The sequence below is a fragment of the Chenopodium album genome, chromosome 10 (assembly GCF_948465745.1).
Source record: "Chenopodium album chromosome 10, dcCheAlbu1.1, whole genome shotgun sequence".
In the NCBI taxonomy this organism is placed as follows: Eukaryota; Viridiplantae; Streptophyta; class Magnoliopsida; order Caryophyllales; family Amaranthaceae; genus Chenopodium; species Chenopodium album.
This window is the reverse complement of record NC_137843.1, coordinates 6,430,323-6,444,173: the sequence shown is the minus strand read 5'-3', so window position 1 is coordinate 6,444,173 and position 13,851 is coordinate 6,430,323. Positions and strand designations below refer to the sequence as shown.

The following is a 13,851-nucleotide window of genomic DNA, read 5'->3' as shown; positions in this document are numbered from 1 at the left end:
GTAAATTAGATTTAATCTGAAAATGGTTAAACTTAACTTACACAATTACACTTGACGAACGCTTCTACGGAGTGTTGTAGTAAACGTCATAAACACAGCGCTTTGCCGCTTTGTCCAAAACAAAATAGAGACGACGTCAGAATCATGGCGGAAGTCGAAGACTCAAAGCAGGCAGTCGGGCAAAAAGAGCAGCAGCAACAACAGGAAGAAAAAGAAGCACATGAAAATGGAGAAATTAAAGAGGAAATGAAGCCATGGGAGCAACACTCTGCTGTCATATGCATTCCTCGCTTTGATTACAACGCTCCTTCTTCTCTCCTCCTAAATTCTCATTCTGGGTTTCTCATTACTTGCCCTATCAGTAAGTTCTAATTCACCCTTTTTCTTTCTCCTTCTTCCCACTTTAATGGGTTATTCAATTATATGCTATATTTTGCTTCTTGGTGAATTGGGGTCTTGGGTTTTTGTTTAATTTGATTTTTATTGATTAGTTGCAGCTTTGGTTATCTAATTTTAAATTGTGATGGGTGAAATTAGGATAAAATTATGATTCAACAAGTTAAAATTGGTTGCTAGGGTTTAATATGATCGATTGTTCAATGTTGAAATTACAATGATGTAAAGTTTGTTTCTTTCCTGTATGAGTTTTTGGATTATTTATGTAGCTTAACTTAATGTTGATGCCAGTAAATTGTTATTGAGATATATATGTATAAAAAGCTCAACTCTTTTTAATGAAGGAGCTTTATTGGCTGCCAAAATGTATGATTCTATGGATTGGAAAGCAATTCAAGAAATATCGGACCCTATCTTGTGGTTTTGTAACCCTAGACCTTAATTTTGTTGAGGATGTCAGCTCTTTGAGAGACAATGTGAGGATAGTGGTTTGGTTTTGGCCTATGCATCCAGTAAAAAAATGGGAATACCTAGTTATATTTGTTATATGAGATTAGAAACATAATTGTTGGCTGGGAAATTTCGTTGATAGTTTGTATGGATGAATTGTGCGCCTGTTTATATCGTAACTGTCTTAAAAATCTGTTCATTAGAAAAGATGTTCTTTGGGTGAACCATGCAGTGTTTAAGCTCCACAAGACAGCATTGGCTTTATACTACTCTATTGGCTGAACAAACTTTTATTCAAAATGCCAGTCACGGATTATATTGTGAAATATTTGTCCCCTGTATTTGAGATGAACTTGGCTCTTAAAAAACTTCTTGCTTTACAGAGAGGGAGAAGAGTGCAACAAAAGAAGCTATATCTATTCTTGGAAAGGTATTTTCTTGAAAATCTTCTCATAGTTAACATCCGTTCTTTGTTTATTTGATTTCACTTAGTTGTACATGCTGCAATTCTTTTTTCACTAAATTCTGTATGAAGCTGCCTATCAAATCATGGATGTATGGCAAAATACCTTGAAGTTGTTAGTCTTTAATGATGTTGGGCTTAGACTAAAAAGCCTCATTGCAATTGCAGCAATTGTATCATAAGTTGGTGCTCATGTGACTACTCAATTTTGTCTTAGGTGAGAATACTGAGAACTTGGTTGAACCTTTTTAGAGTACTTATATTATGTATCATCTTAGAGAAGCTCAAAGACATTGGAATGCCATTAATGTGACAAACTTTAGTCTGTTGTTCTTTTAGAGTTCTAATCCTCAAGTACTTTGTAATATTTGCTAACTTACAGTAAATTAATATTAGCAAGTAGATTGAGTCAAATTGGTAAGGCGGTAAAGTTATCGGTGAAAATTCAAAGTTATGTACTTGTGTGCATTTTCGAGATTACAGTATGTCTTGTATCCCTAAAAAGACAAGAAAATTGCCCAATTTGCTATTAGTAATACATTTTTACTTAAGCTTAGTGGTCCAAATTCAACCCCATCATGTAGTGTGAGACTACAATCTACGATATTTTTATGTAGTGATTCTATCATTCCCCTGTAGTTTGAAACTTACAGGAGGCACTTCGACAGCCTAGAAACATTATCTGAAATGTTATGGAAATTAAAGGAATTAGAGGGTCTAGATTTCTTGAAATTCCTGGAAAGCACTACCTAAAAGTATTCACAATATAAAAGCTGCAAATTTATTGTCATATCTCCTTCAAAGACAAATAACAGCTCCGTTGTAATTTGCTACGGGTTAACTTAGGTGTGTATATTTTCAAAGCCCTTTCCTGGGGTATTAAGAAAACAAGTGAGTTGGATCATGAGTGGCCTGGAAGGGTGATAATGATTGTTTGCTATTATTGATGGCATGATGCAGATGAAAAATTATTTAATTGGTTGTATCAACAAAGATCATCTTCTTTTTCCTTATGTCCATTCTATTTCCTAGTGACTGTCAATGCCGTTGGAATACTCACGGTTGAAGGTCAATGGGATGGTTTTGCAGTATATTGAATCCAGTGGTAGTGACTGCTCTAGAGAGTCTGATTTCAGTGAAGATGTTAAAAGAAGGAAAGTTGACGAGGTGGAGGGAGGCTCTGCTGTAGCTATCACTAGTAAGATACTGAAATTTGGTTTTTCAATCCTCAGGATCAATTACAGAACTGAGTTTAGCATTGGTTTAACTATTTGGAATTTTTATATATCTATATAGGTGAATTGTCAAAAGATGATTCTCAATCTTTTAGAGTGACAAATGATTCTGCAAAACAAACTCCTAGTCTTATGCTCGTAAAGGTGACAAGAAGTGGCTTGGTTCTTTTTACATTCCCCAAAGGCAGTTCTTTTGATCCGGTCAGCATAGTCACCCAATTAAATCAATCCTTAGAATCAGGAGAGTTAAAACGACCACTGTAAGTACTTGCTATTTTTGGCGTTATATTACGCAGTAGTTTTTTTTTTTTTTTTGAAACCATATTACACAGTAGTTTTCCAATGTGTTACTTATCCAATTTATTTTGTTGCTTTGTTTAGTGCCAAATTACCCGTTTATATATTTGATCATTTCAGTTTTTGCTCCAAACGATCAATAATGAAGCTTTTAGGCCTGGGTATGTCATATACTTGTGCATTTTGTCTCTATCCAAGAAAGATTATGGCCAACAAGAATAATGTAGAAAATCAGATGGGTTCGGTGGGCAAATGTTTGAAAATCTCGAGATACAAGAATTGGGGTTAGACCACAACAGAAGTTATCTGTCTGAGGCAAAGGCTATAAGTAAAACTTAAAAGTTGCCCTCTAGATGCCGTTGGAAGTAGTTGACATAATATTGGAGGAAAGAACCCTGATCAGAAGCATCTTCCAGGGATGTACAAGGTTTATATAGGCCATGTTAACTGTTAAGGTTAACAATAACTTGGGAAAGCCTCAGGAGGGTCTCAGGGATTGTCTTAGACTCTAAGAACCAGCTTTCTATTTGTTACCGCACCCAAGATTGACCACCTAGGCAAATGTAGCAAGTGTTAGTTAAGTTTGAGGATGAGTCTCTTAGGGGTCTACGCATCTTTTAGGATCACCAGAGTCCATATTGGCTATTTTGATCATAGATGACTGCAGATCCACAATTGTCTCATAAAACCCCAGTGGCTTATGGTTGTTTGAGCTTTTTTTGAAGTTTGGTAGAAACCGCTGATTAATATATTTCAGGGGAAGTGTTATTGATTACCCTAAGTCCCTAACATCTAAGGATTTGTGTATGAGGAAACCTAATGTTGGGATTATATGTGCATATATGATGTCAATTGTGTAGAATTAGTTTTCAGCTCTCCAATTGCGTTACTTAAACTACTCTTTTCACTCTGCACTCTACTGTTGGCTTCATTTTAAACCAGTGTCAAATACTATTCAGTTGTATATTTCCCCAATAATTATCTATTAAGCAAGTGTAGTGACTGTAGTCCCTCTCTGCAGCTGGTGCCATCGAATTTTCCCTATTCAAGCTACTTGTATGTTGAATGAAAAGGAAGTCAGTACTACTGTGTCAAATCTCGTTCTAGAGTACGTCAATGACAAAAGTTACAGATCTTCTAGACCCCTAAAGGTGAGCATACTTAAATTTTAGCTTTGCGGTCGAGTATTACAGTGAATTCTATCCAATGGAGACTTTCCTTTACAAGCCAATCTTTGGTATCTGACCAAAAAAAATTCTCTGTTTTCTTTTCTGTATGGAGGCCAAGGCACCACTTGTATCTTGCAAATTGGCTTCCTAACTATGTTAGCTGTTACATTCTCTCTTTTGGTCTCCTTCCTCCTACCCCATATATGTAAAAAATACAATATGCAGTCGTAGAATGATTTCTGTTTGATCTTGATGTACCACCTTTACTTTGTTATCTTTAGTTTGCAGTTAGCTATAGTAGAAGAGGAATTGAGGAGACAGAGATGAAAACTGCAAAAGAAAAAGTTAGCGAACCTAATCTTTGTGTATTGCTTGATCGAAATAAGTGCTTCTCCATTGTAGCGAGTGCTGTAAAAGGGGTTGTATCAGATTCAACCGTGGACCTTAAATCCCCAGAGGTTGTTAGCTCTCAATTCAATTTATGAACCGTTGTCAACTTGTCATGCCATAAAAAGTATATGTTTTGACGTTTAATTTGTGTTTATGTTTTGCAGCTTTGTATTTTCATTGAGCTTCTTCCATTGTCTGGGGTGCCAAATGGCTCACTGATTGTTGCCGTTTCAGTCCTTTCTGGAGACCTTGTCAGCACCAAGCCACGGCTTTGTGTTAAATCCTTGGTCCTTGATCCTAAAGCTAAAACAAAAGCGTCTTAAACTAGGCTTGAACATCCAAGTCTTTAGATAAGGGTTTGTCACAGAAATTTGCAAGTAAAATTGGCTGCCAACCAAAGTGTGATCAGAGTATCAGTTTAAAGTTAAGTTTTTTCGTTGTCTTTCTTTTGTTTTTTTTGCTCCTTGATAGAAAAATTTTGAGTTGTCCAAATTTACAGAATTACAGTAGAGAATCTGAGGGTGAGAGCCTATACTGTACCTCCCATAAGGGCCATAACGTCATGCTTCCGCTGGCATAACGGTATTAAATTGCCTAGCCCAATTATATTATCTAGCTGTTAGGTAGGTTGATTTATCTGATGAAGTTGATTAATGAAACTTCTTTTATGTTCATAGCATGAAGCTTTTACCTAATCTTGTCTTTTGGATACATATAAAGTTAATGTAGGTTTTCCTTGTGTGAAATTACAATGTTGAAAAGACACTTATTTCTTCTTTTCTGGTGTTAGGGATTGGGGTGACGCATGTCACAAATTCCCAACTTAATATCGAATTCTTATATGAAGGTTGGGACAATATGAAAACGAATGTTGATTTCCGAATAAAGTACTAACAAGGAAGAAAGCAACATACTAATGAACTAACCATACTGATCATTTATAATATCTTATTTTAAAAGATTACATGGCTAATATATGAGTTTACGTGGCTAATCTACAACCAGTTCAAATAATTTGACTTCACTACAATCTACAATAGTGTTAACATTAATTGTATCAATACCAAAGCAGTGGTTACAGTTGTAAATCATTAAAAATTTAAAGGTGAAGTTTAATTGTTGTATTATTGTTGAAATAGTTTTACAATGTTTGATGAGCTGGTCCAAGGTACAAAAAAATGTTCTATTTTGAATTCACTACCTACTACTGTATTTATGTGTGAATGTATCTAATTTGTCATTGTCTTTGTCTAATTGTCTATGCTATCTACTTATCTAGCAACGTGACCTTGGAATTGGAAGATATTCTTTCCCATAATGAACTTTGTAATACACTTTTTATATTTGGAATATCTTTACAAAAATCAATATATTCATGTATAATGTGTATGCACGCTACAATTATTTAAACTTATTTTGTTGTTACCCTTGGAACTTTTTGTACGTATGTTTGAACTTGTTTTGTTTTAAAAAAGTTGAAAACACACCCTATTTTAAAGGGGATTTCATTCTATACCCAATTTGGTAATTGAAGAAGTAATTAACCGATTCTTCAAACTTATAAAGTGGTTCGTCCCCCGTGGTTCAACACTTCAACATGGGATAACAGTTTCTTTCGTATGTTTGTTAATGGGATTTCAACATACGTAGTATAAGGCTTAGTTGGAGGCCATTACAATTTGAAAACCTATAATCTCAATTGTGTGATTATTCACCTTAGGGCCTGTTCACATTTACTTAATTTCAGTTCAGTTCAGTTCAGCCTCAATCAGTTCAGTTCAGCTCCAATCAATTCAGTTCAGCTTCTAATTTCCCTCTCTCATAAAATATTCATTTCAGCTCAGTTCAATTCAATTCAATTCAGCTCCAATCAATTCAGTTCAGTTTAGCTCGAATTAGTTCAGTTCAGTGAATGTGAACATAACCTTATTTTTTCTAAAGATAATTTGTAAATCTTGCTTTTTTTAGGTAAGAAGAACTCTAGGTTGAGTATAAAAGTGTCAAAAATTGACTCGATCCGAAAAATAAAAAAATTAAATTCAGATTTGGAATTTGATTGATACAATAATTTAACATGATTCAAATTTAAAAGACTTGATCCAACCAGACTTTATCGAACTCAGTCCGAACACCCAAATTGACACCTCTAAATCCATCTAACGACCGTGGAGAATGTTGTTTGATTGCCTTTATGGGATATTGTACAACGTGATAGTTTGTGGACTGTTTGTAGGGTCCAGCAACCCTAATTAGTGATTACCATATTCTAGTCATGCAGTACGTGATTGATAGAAGGTACTCCTTACGAATAATTAAATTTGGTTTACTTTAATATCAAATACGAGTAATAGATATAATAAGACCAGTACTCGAACTAGTTTATGACTTGATTTAATCAACTAAAATTTCATTAATTTTTTTACAAATGCATAATACTATGATATTAAAGAACCTGATTGCCTGCCTAAAATAAAAGGAATAAACTAATCTAATTAGCTACCACAAAGTGAGATAGATAAATCAAGATTAAGAGACTGTTGGTGATTATCCCAAGCAATAGAAGAAGAAGAGTATGAACTAATTGCCTGATCACTAATTTCACTAACATTAGTCGACGAAACGTTGCTGCTCCGTTGGATTAACAATGGCGGCGAGGCCACCCTTTGTAAGGAGAGAGACAAGGATACCCCATGCTCGTTGTCTCTTTTTTCGATTGCTAGCTCTTCATCATCCTCGTTCTCTTTGTATTCATCTTTGGTTTGTTTCATAGAAGAGAAGAATGCATCTGAGTTGTGAAAGTAATGAGCTTGATTTTGGTCTGATACTTGTTCATATGCCATTGCTTCCTGTAATAATTTAAACGTCAGATGATTAAACAATTCTACATGCAAAATCTATTATGCATTATAAGATCATTGGCATAGCAACAGGAGAGTAAGGGAGGGGGAGCTTTAACCACTTGAGCTATCTCTATGCTTATATTGACTTGAGATTTAAATAGGTGTATAAAATCTGCTAAATTTTATAAACCCGAAAGAACATTAATCAGTTGTATAAATATTGAACATATAGCTTAATAATTACCAAGCATTAAACTAGCTAGCTAACTACCATAATCAGTAAATTATTGTCCTTTATACAGTCTATAGTTTAAAACAAGTTAATAATGCACAATGACTTTCAAACACATTTAAAGAGTGACTGCCAATTTCAGCATAGTATATAAATATAATGGACCACTATGAAAATAATGGAAATTATTCTGCCTCAGAATATCTGTACCAAAAAACTAGAGTATGTTGATTTTCTTTTTTAAAAATATTGGCTAAAATATCTGTCACCAATAAATGTTTGCTGCTTCCAAATTCGTCCCTTAATTTGGTCATTTTTCAGTACCAACAATGCCTCCAATTTAGACACAAGAATAGTAATCATGTTCCATTTTCTATATACATGCATCACAAATTTACAATACAACATAATACATGTGAATTATCACTTATTTATGCTGTTACTAGTACTATTATTTGATAAAGTACATTATAATTAATTAAACTGTTGTTATTATCTATATATCCATTTATCCACAATTTGTAGTCCTTCACCCATTATAAATTTGACCACAATGTAGTCTTCTTGTTGAATATTTGACCACATATGACTAATCACTGCATATAACCACCAAATAATTACTAACAAGCTTATATACATGGTGCTAATATCTTGAAGCTAAGGGTCTATTTGTACAGCTTATATTATCTTATCAAATAGGTTCATACGGGTACCGGTCAAAATAAGATATGACAAAATACATTCTAACACTCTCATGTATAATTTCTAAAAAGTTCTATTAGTTCGGATAAGTTAATTTCAAACAGTTCAACCAAATTGAATGCAACATATCTTTTACTCTGTAGTTATAACAACAAATATTGTCTCCATCTCACATGACTTGATTATACTATCGACGTGACAACTAATTCTGAACAGATAATGAAGATGAGAAGTATACCTGCAGCTTTAAGAAGTGGGATTGATCAGGTTGGACTGCAAGAAGATGATGAAAATTGAAAACATGATCCTGAGGAGGCAGGGGCAGTGTAGACAGCAAAGAGGAGAAACCAGGGTGTTGGGTCTGATGCTGCTGCCATCTGATAATATTCAGACTACTCTCTTCCAATAATCCACCACTTTCTAATTCTTCTTCTTCCTCATTATTATTATTTTTATTTTTATTGTCATCTTTTAGCATAATTCCTCCTCTTTTTGTCTCACCCTTTGAATTATTATAAATTGACTCCAGCTGACTTTTGTAATCATCAACCAAGCAGTACATTTTTGGATCTTTTCTCACTCCCTCCCTTTGGCTGCTTTCCATTTTCTCTCTCTTCATCATCATACTACTTGTACAACTTTCTTCCATCCTTGCCCTTTTCAAATTTCAATTTTTTTCATCACCCACAAAAACAAATGCAACAAAACAATAATCAATATGTGAAAGAATGAAAAAAAAAACACTACATATTATTCATAATTGTGCAAGCTTAAATTTAAACGGGTAATAATTAAATAATACTGACTTCGTCTCTAAGAGTTATTTCTTTTTAAGCGGTAATTATTTGACAAAAAAAAAAAGTTAAAACAAGAAGAATTGATTTTAGCACTTCCAATATATAAATCCATCCACACTCCCCTAAGAGTAAAACAATCATCGAAAACACACAGATTTTAAAAATTATAGGAGTGCTAAAATCAATTTTTGCGGCGTATAATTTAAAGATGGTCTATATATATAATCTACAATGGAGTAAAGAAAATGCTTGTTGATTGCTAGTACCTTTTAGAAGGGGGAAAAGCAGCAGAAATTGTAGATTGAAGATCTTGAATAACATTATGATTATTAGTAATTTTTGGAGAAGATAAATGTAACCCCACATCATCTTTTTCATCCTCCAAAACATAATTAGTAGTACTTGCAATGTTATTATGATGATTCTCAAAAGCTTGTTTCCTTTGCTGTGTGAAGCTCTTGTCTGCTAAAAGCAAATTATACACCAAAAAGATGTTACACAAAAATATTAAAAATTTAATTTATAGAAGAAAAAAAAATTACTACAACATGAGAACAAAAAGTTACTGTGTAAATATGGTAATTATAATTTTCAAAATTTTGTTCTTTCTTGTATTTCCAATGTTATTTTCTGATTCAGAAAGCATTATAATTGTTTGTACAGTAGTACAACTATAAAGTTTAATTGGGCAATTTATTTATGTACTTTATTTTCCCATTAAAATGTTAAAATCAGAAGATTTGGGAATTAATGTGAATATTTTCTGTTTTAGTCAATTTAAACAATAAATGAAGTGAGACATCAAAAATCACTAAAAAAGATATGATATGGTAACCCATAATCTTTGATTTCCAGCTGAGTGAAACACCCCATTTGGGGGAACCAACCTAAAATTTAAAGCTAGCTATAATATTTTGCTTTTATTACTTTCACAAGAAATTGAATATAAGACCTATTAATATACGAGTATATGACAAATTGACAACTCCATCAATTTAAAGATTTCTGTGTTTTTCTATTACATGTTTTAATTACTCACCTATCCGTTAACCATTCGAGTTGAGTTCGAATCGTGTCGTCATATGAATTAATAGTTTTATAGTAGCTAACCACTATTAATTTCGGACAAACGGAGTAAAGTTTGGAAGTAATTAGAAGAATAGGAGAATCATCAATATCCATGATAGTTGAACAAAATTTTAAAATAAAGATTAATACTGTACATAATTACATACCTTGTCTTGTAGGATCAATCTTCATGCTTCTATACATCTGTTGACATTAAAAAAAAAAAAAAAAAAACACAAACAAAAAGATTATACCAAAAATTAGTGCATATATTATAAATAAATTAGTCTTAACAATGAGTGTGAAACCTTAGACCACAAGTCACAAATTTTTTCTAAAAAGAACCTAGATTATGATTATTTTTAAAAAAAATTATGATTAAAATAATTGATGATAAAAAATAATAATAAAAAAAAGGTAAGTATTCTAGAAGAAAGAAAATGGAGGTAGAGAAAAACAAACCTGGAGATGACTTTTCACATGAGAAATTGTAAGCCCTCTTACATCCATTAACTGAAGAACAAGCTTTGGTGTTGCCTCTGAAATTTCAAAAACCAAAACAATTATACTAATATTAGTAGTAATAATCTCAGCTTGCTCGGATAACCATAATATCCGAGGAAGAGATTCAGATGTACGCAACCTTATCTCATCATTAAAGTGACGAGTAACGAAAAGAAAACTTACTGTCTTGACCACCAAGGCGTTCGATAGCATGAACAAAGCAGCGGTGTAGCTCAGGAGTCCAGCGTAAACGAGGAACTTTGGATCTAACATACTGTCTAACTCCATTATTAGAATTACTATTACTATTTTTAATACAAACTTCCATAATTTAAATACTGTAATAATATAATTTTAGTTTATTGTAAAAGAGGAGTTATAATATTATTCATTTGAGGGGATGAAAAAAGGGTTGACTAGAAGAATGTTTTAAATAAGAGGATCGGAGGTGAAAGGAAGAAGAAGATCACGAGAAAATAAGGAAGAGAGAGAAAGAGAGAAGGAAGAAATTCCTTTGGTTAGGCTGAAGTGGCGCTGTTAGAAAACCTGCAAACATGGAAAATTCTCATCACGAGCTTCTGATCCTCTTTAAATCATTACTCTACTTACATTCTCTCTCTCTCTCAACCTCCCTTTTTACTTTTTATTTATTTATTTTTTTAATATATTATTATTATTAATATGGATTATAAATTTGTTTATTAAAGGATTATTAATTATTAAGATTGACTTGGTCATTTAATTTTGTTACAAAGTTGGCTGGTAGCTTGTTTATTATACTCAATCCGTATTTGGGTATTTGATTCCCTTGTACTTTTAAAAGGTATTCCGTATTAAGAAAAACTAGCCTTTTGGCCCGTACAATGTACGGGTTGTTACTTGGGTTAATCATATTCATAGTAGGTATGCTTTTATACAAAGTAATTGTTTCATTTCTAAAACTTAAAAGAAAAAATAGTGAGAACATGAAGGAATTTAGTTAGATATATATACATGAAAGAATGTGGGATATGAAATGACATATTAATTTAAATTATATTTAAAGTCTAGGATATGAAATGACATATTAATTTAAATTATATTTAAAGTCTAGGATATGAAAAGACAATTTTTATAAAAATTCATATGTTTATGTAATGTATACTAATTAATTGAACATTATTTTATTATGGTGAAAATGAAACACTTTATTTTCTTACTTGAATTTGCAAGTTGCATTAAGATTTAAATATACATATTAAGAGAGGTGTCATGTGGCATATAGGGTGATGAGTGACTTGTGAATTGTGATGCCATGTGTCATATGAAAAATTTGTGGTTTGTGTTTTTAAATACTAAGTATAGATATAGATGTCATTGTTAGAAATATGGAATTATCAATACTGACGTTTTTAATGTGCATTTTATGCATCATATTTTGGTTTTTTTTTTTTATTATTATTATTATTTTATATATATATAAATTTTCTTCTTAATTAGCTTAACTTAGGACTTGTTCTCTTCACCTGAAACAAGTAGATGTGGTCTGAATTTTTTAAAGTGTGATCTGGTCTCATCTGAATTTTTTTTATCTGGACTGGTTTGATCTGATTGAATAATCTGACTAAACTTTGACTGCATTTTAATACTAATCTATAAAGAAAAACATCATCAAAATGGATCTTGTTATATTCGTCTCATCATAAACTTTTTAAATATGTAATTTTTATACAAAAAAATTAATACGTAATTAACGATATTTAACGATAAGTAAATGATAATCAAAAGTTCTGATCTGAATCTTTCTGGTCTGATTTGATCAAATCTGAATTTATTAAGGAATAAGTAAAAAGTATCTGAAGTAAGTTGAAGAGAACAAGTCCTTAATCTTATGTAGGACCTGTTCTCTTCAGCATAGTTTCAGTTCAGTTCCTAATTTCCTTCTCTCATAAACAATTCAGTTCAGCTCAACTCAATTCAGTTCAGTAAATCGAAACAGGCTCGTAGTCTACTCTAATTAATTATATTGAACTTGAAGCTGCTTTACTTAGGTACATAGTCCAGAAAATTGAGTGAGTCCATTAAGTGGTTTCACCGTTAATATATATGTTATAAAGTAAATTCCTCATCAACAATACCAAGTTCTATTTAGGGCCTGTTCTGGTTGACTGAATTGAGCTGAACTGAACTAAACTAAACTGAACTGAACTGAACTGAATATTTTATGAGAAAGAAGGAAATTAAGAAGTACACTGAAAATTATCTGAAGAGAACAGGCCCTTATATTTAGCATTTAATATTTAATATTTTCATATTTGTTACTCTCTTTGATTGGAAAATATATACTCCGTGCTTTCTTTTTTTTTTTAATATAAAAGATAGTCTCATAAAAGTCCATAATATGAAGAGATTATATAAACGGGATAAGTACTTTAAGTATAATTTGTAAAAGATTACTCGTAGAAGTTAGACAACTGTCATTTATTACTCATACTCGTGTTAACAAAGTGTTGTCACACTTGGTAAATTTCTTAAATCAAATTCTAAAGGTTTAGGGTTAGGGATCCTCTTACCCTCCCTCTACTAGTCTATTTCCAAGTGTCCGTCACAAAAATACTAAATTTAATTAAAAATAAAAAATAAAAAATAAAAAAACTTAATGATTAAGATCTGGTAATAATATAAAAAAAATAAAAAAATAAAAAAAAACTCATACTCGTATAATAGTGCTACTCCGTAATAAATACAGTACAAGAATTTACCCTCAAAAAAAATTTATTCCTGTTAAAAAAAATAGGCGATAGAATGATGATAGCTATAGGCTACAGCATAGCGTAAGACCCCTATAAGTTTGACCTCAATAAAAATTGTTGTTTAATTTTTGTAATTTTCTCTCTTCTCTTTGTCTGTCATACATTCTGACCGCGTTCGAGTGTTAGTATTAACAATACGCCAACGTCGTCATGATCACAAAAACCACACCTTCCAATTTAATTATCTTCATTATTATTCTCTCTTTTGTCTGATTTTTAATTTCCACTCCCTAAATCATTTTCTTCTTACACTACTCCCTCCGTCCCTTTATTACATATCTGTATTCTTTTTTGGGGTGACCAAAATTAAGTACCTATTTCTATTTATAGGTTGTACTTTTTGCCAATATTATTCTTGTTTTGATGATTTGTCATCAATTTCCTTTTTCTTTTTTGTACTTTACATCAATTCACAATACTTTCTCTCTTCTAATTCTCAACCACTTTTTCTTTCTCTCTATCTCTCTCTAACCCCACATGCATATTTGTACTCCCAATTTTTAGTTTTAAGGAATT

General features: G+C 32.1%; 2 protein-coding genes across 3 annotated transcripts; one reads left to right on the top strand and one right to left on the bottom strand.

Moving 5' to 3' along the window:
* The first annotated feature begins 110 nt into the window (after window positions 1–110).
* Window positions 111–5,021, top strand: LOC145563321 (uncharacterized). The gene is made up of 7 exons (XM_081623764.1): window positions 111–361; window positions 1,230–1,276; window positions 2,399–2,507; window positions 2,606–2,804; window positions 3,863–3,992; window positions 4,292–4,468; window positions 4,565–5,021. The coding sequence occupies exons 1-7, from the start codon at window positions 145–147 to the stop codon at window positions 4,721–4,723; spliced, it is 1,038 nt and encodes a 345-aa protein (XP_081479890.1). The 5' UTR covers window positions 111–144; the 3' UTR covers window positions 4,724–5,021.
* Window positions 5,022–6,791: 1,770 nt separating this feature from the next.
* On the bottom strand, window positions 6,792–11,183 carry LOC145563320 (uncharacterized). 2 transcript variants are annotated; one of them, XM_081623763.1, is made up of 6 exons: window positions 10,727–11,183; window positions 10,502–10,578; window positions 10,207–10,243; window positions 9,238–9,433; window positions 8,413–8,830; window positions 6,792–7,246 (listed from the first exon to the last, which is right to left on the bottom strand). In XM_081623763.1, the coding sequence occupies exons 1-6, from the start codon at window positions 10,869–10,871 to the stop codon at window positions 6,893–6,895; spliced, it is 1,227 nt and encodes a 408-aa protein (XP_081479889.1). In that variant the 5' UTR covers window positions 10,872–11,183; the 3' UTR covers window positions 6,792–6,892. The 2 variants fall into 2 exon arrangements, with proteins under 2 accessions (XP_081479889.1, XP_081479888.1); XM_081623762.1 differs by having other exon boundaries at window positions 9,238–9,436; window positions 10,727–11,181.
* Between the last annotated feature and the right edge of the window lie 2,668 nt (window positions 11,184–13,851).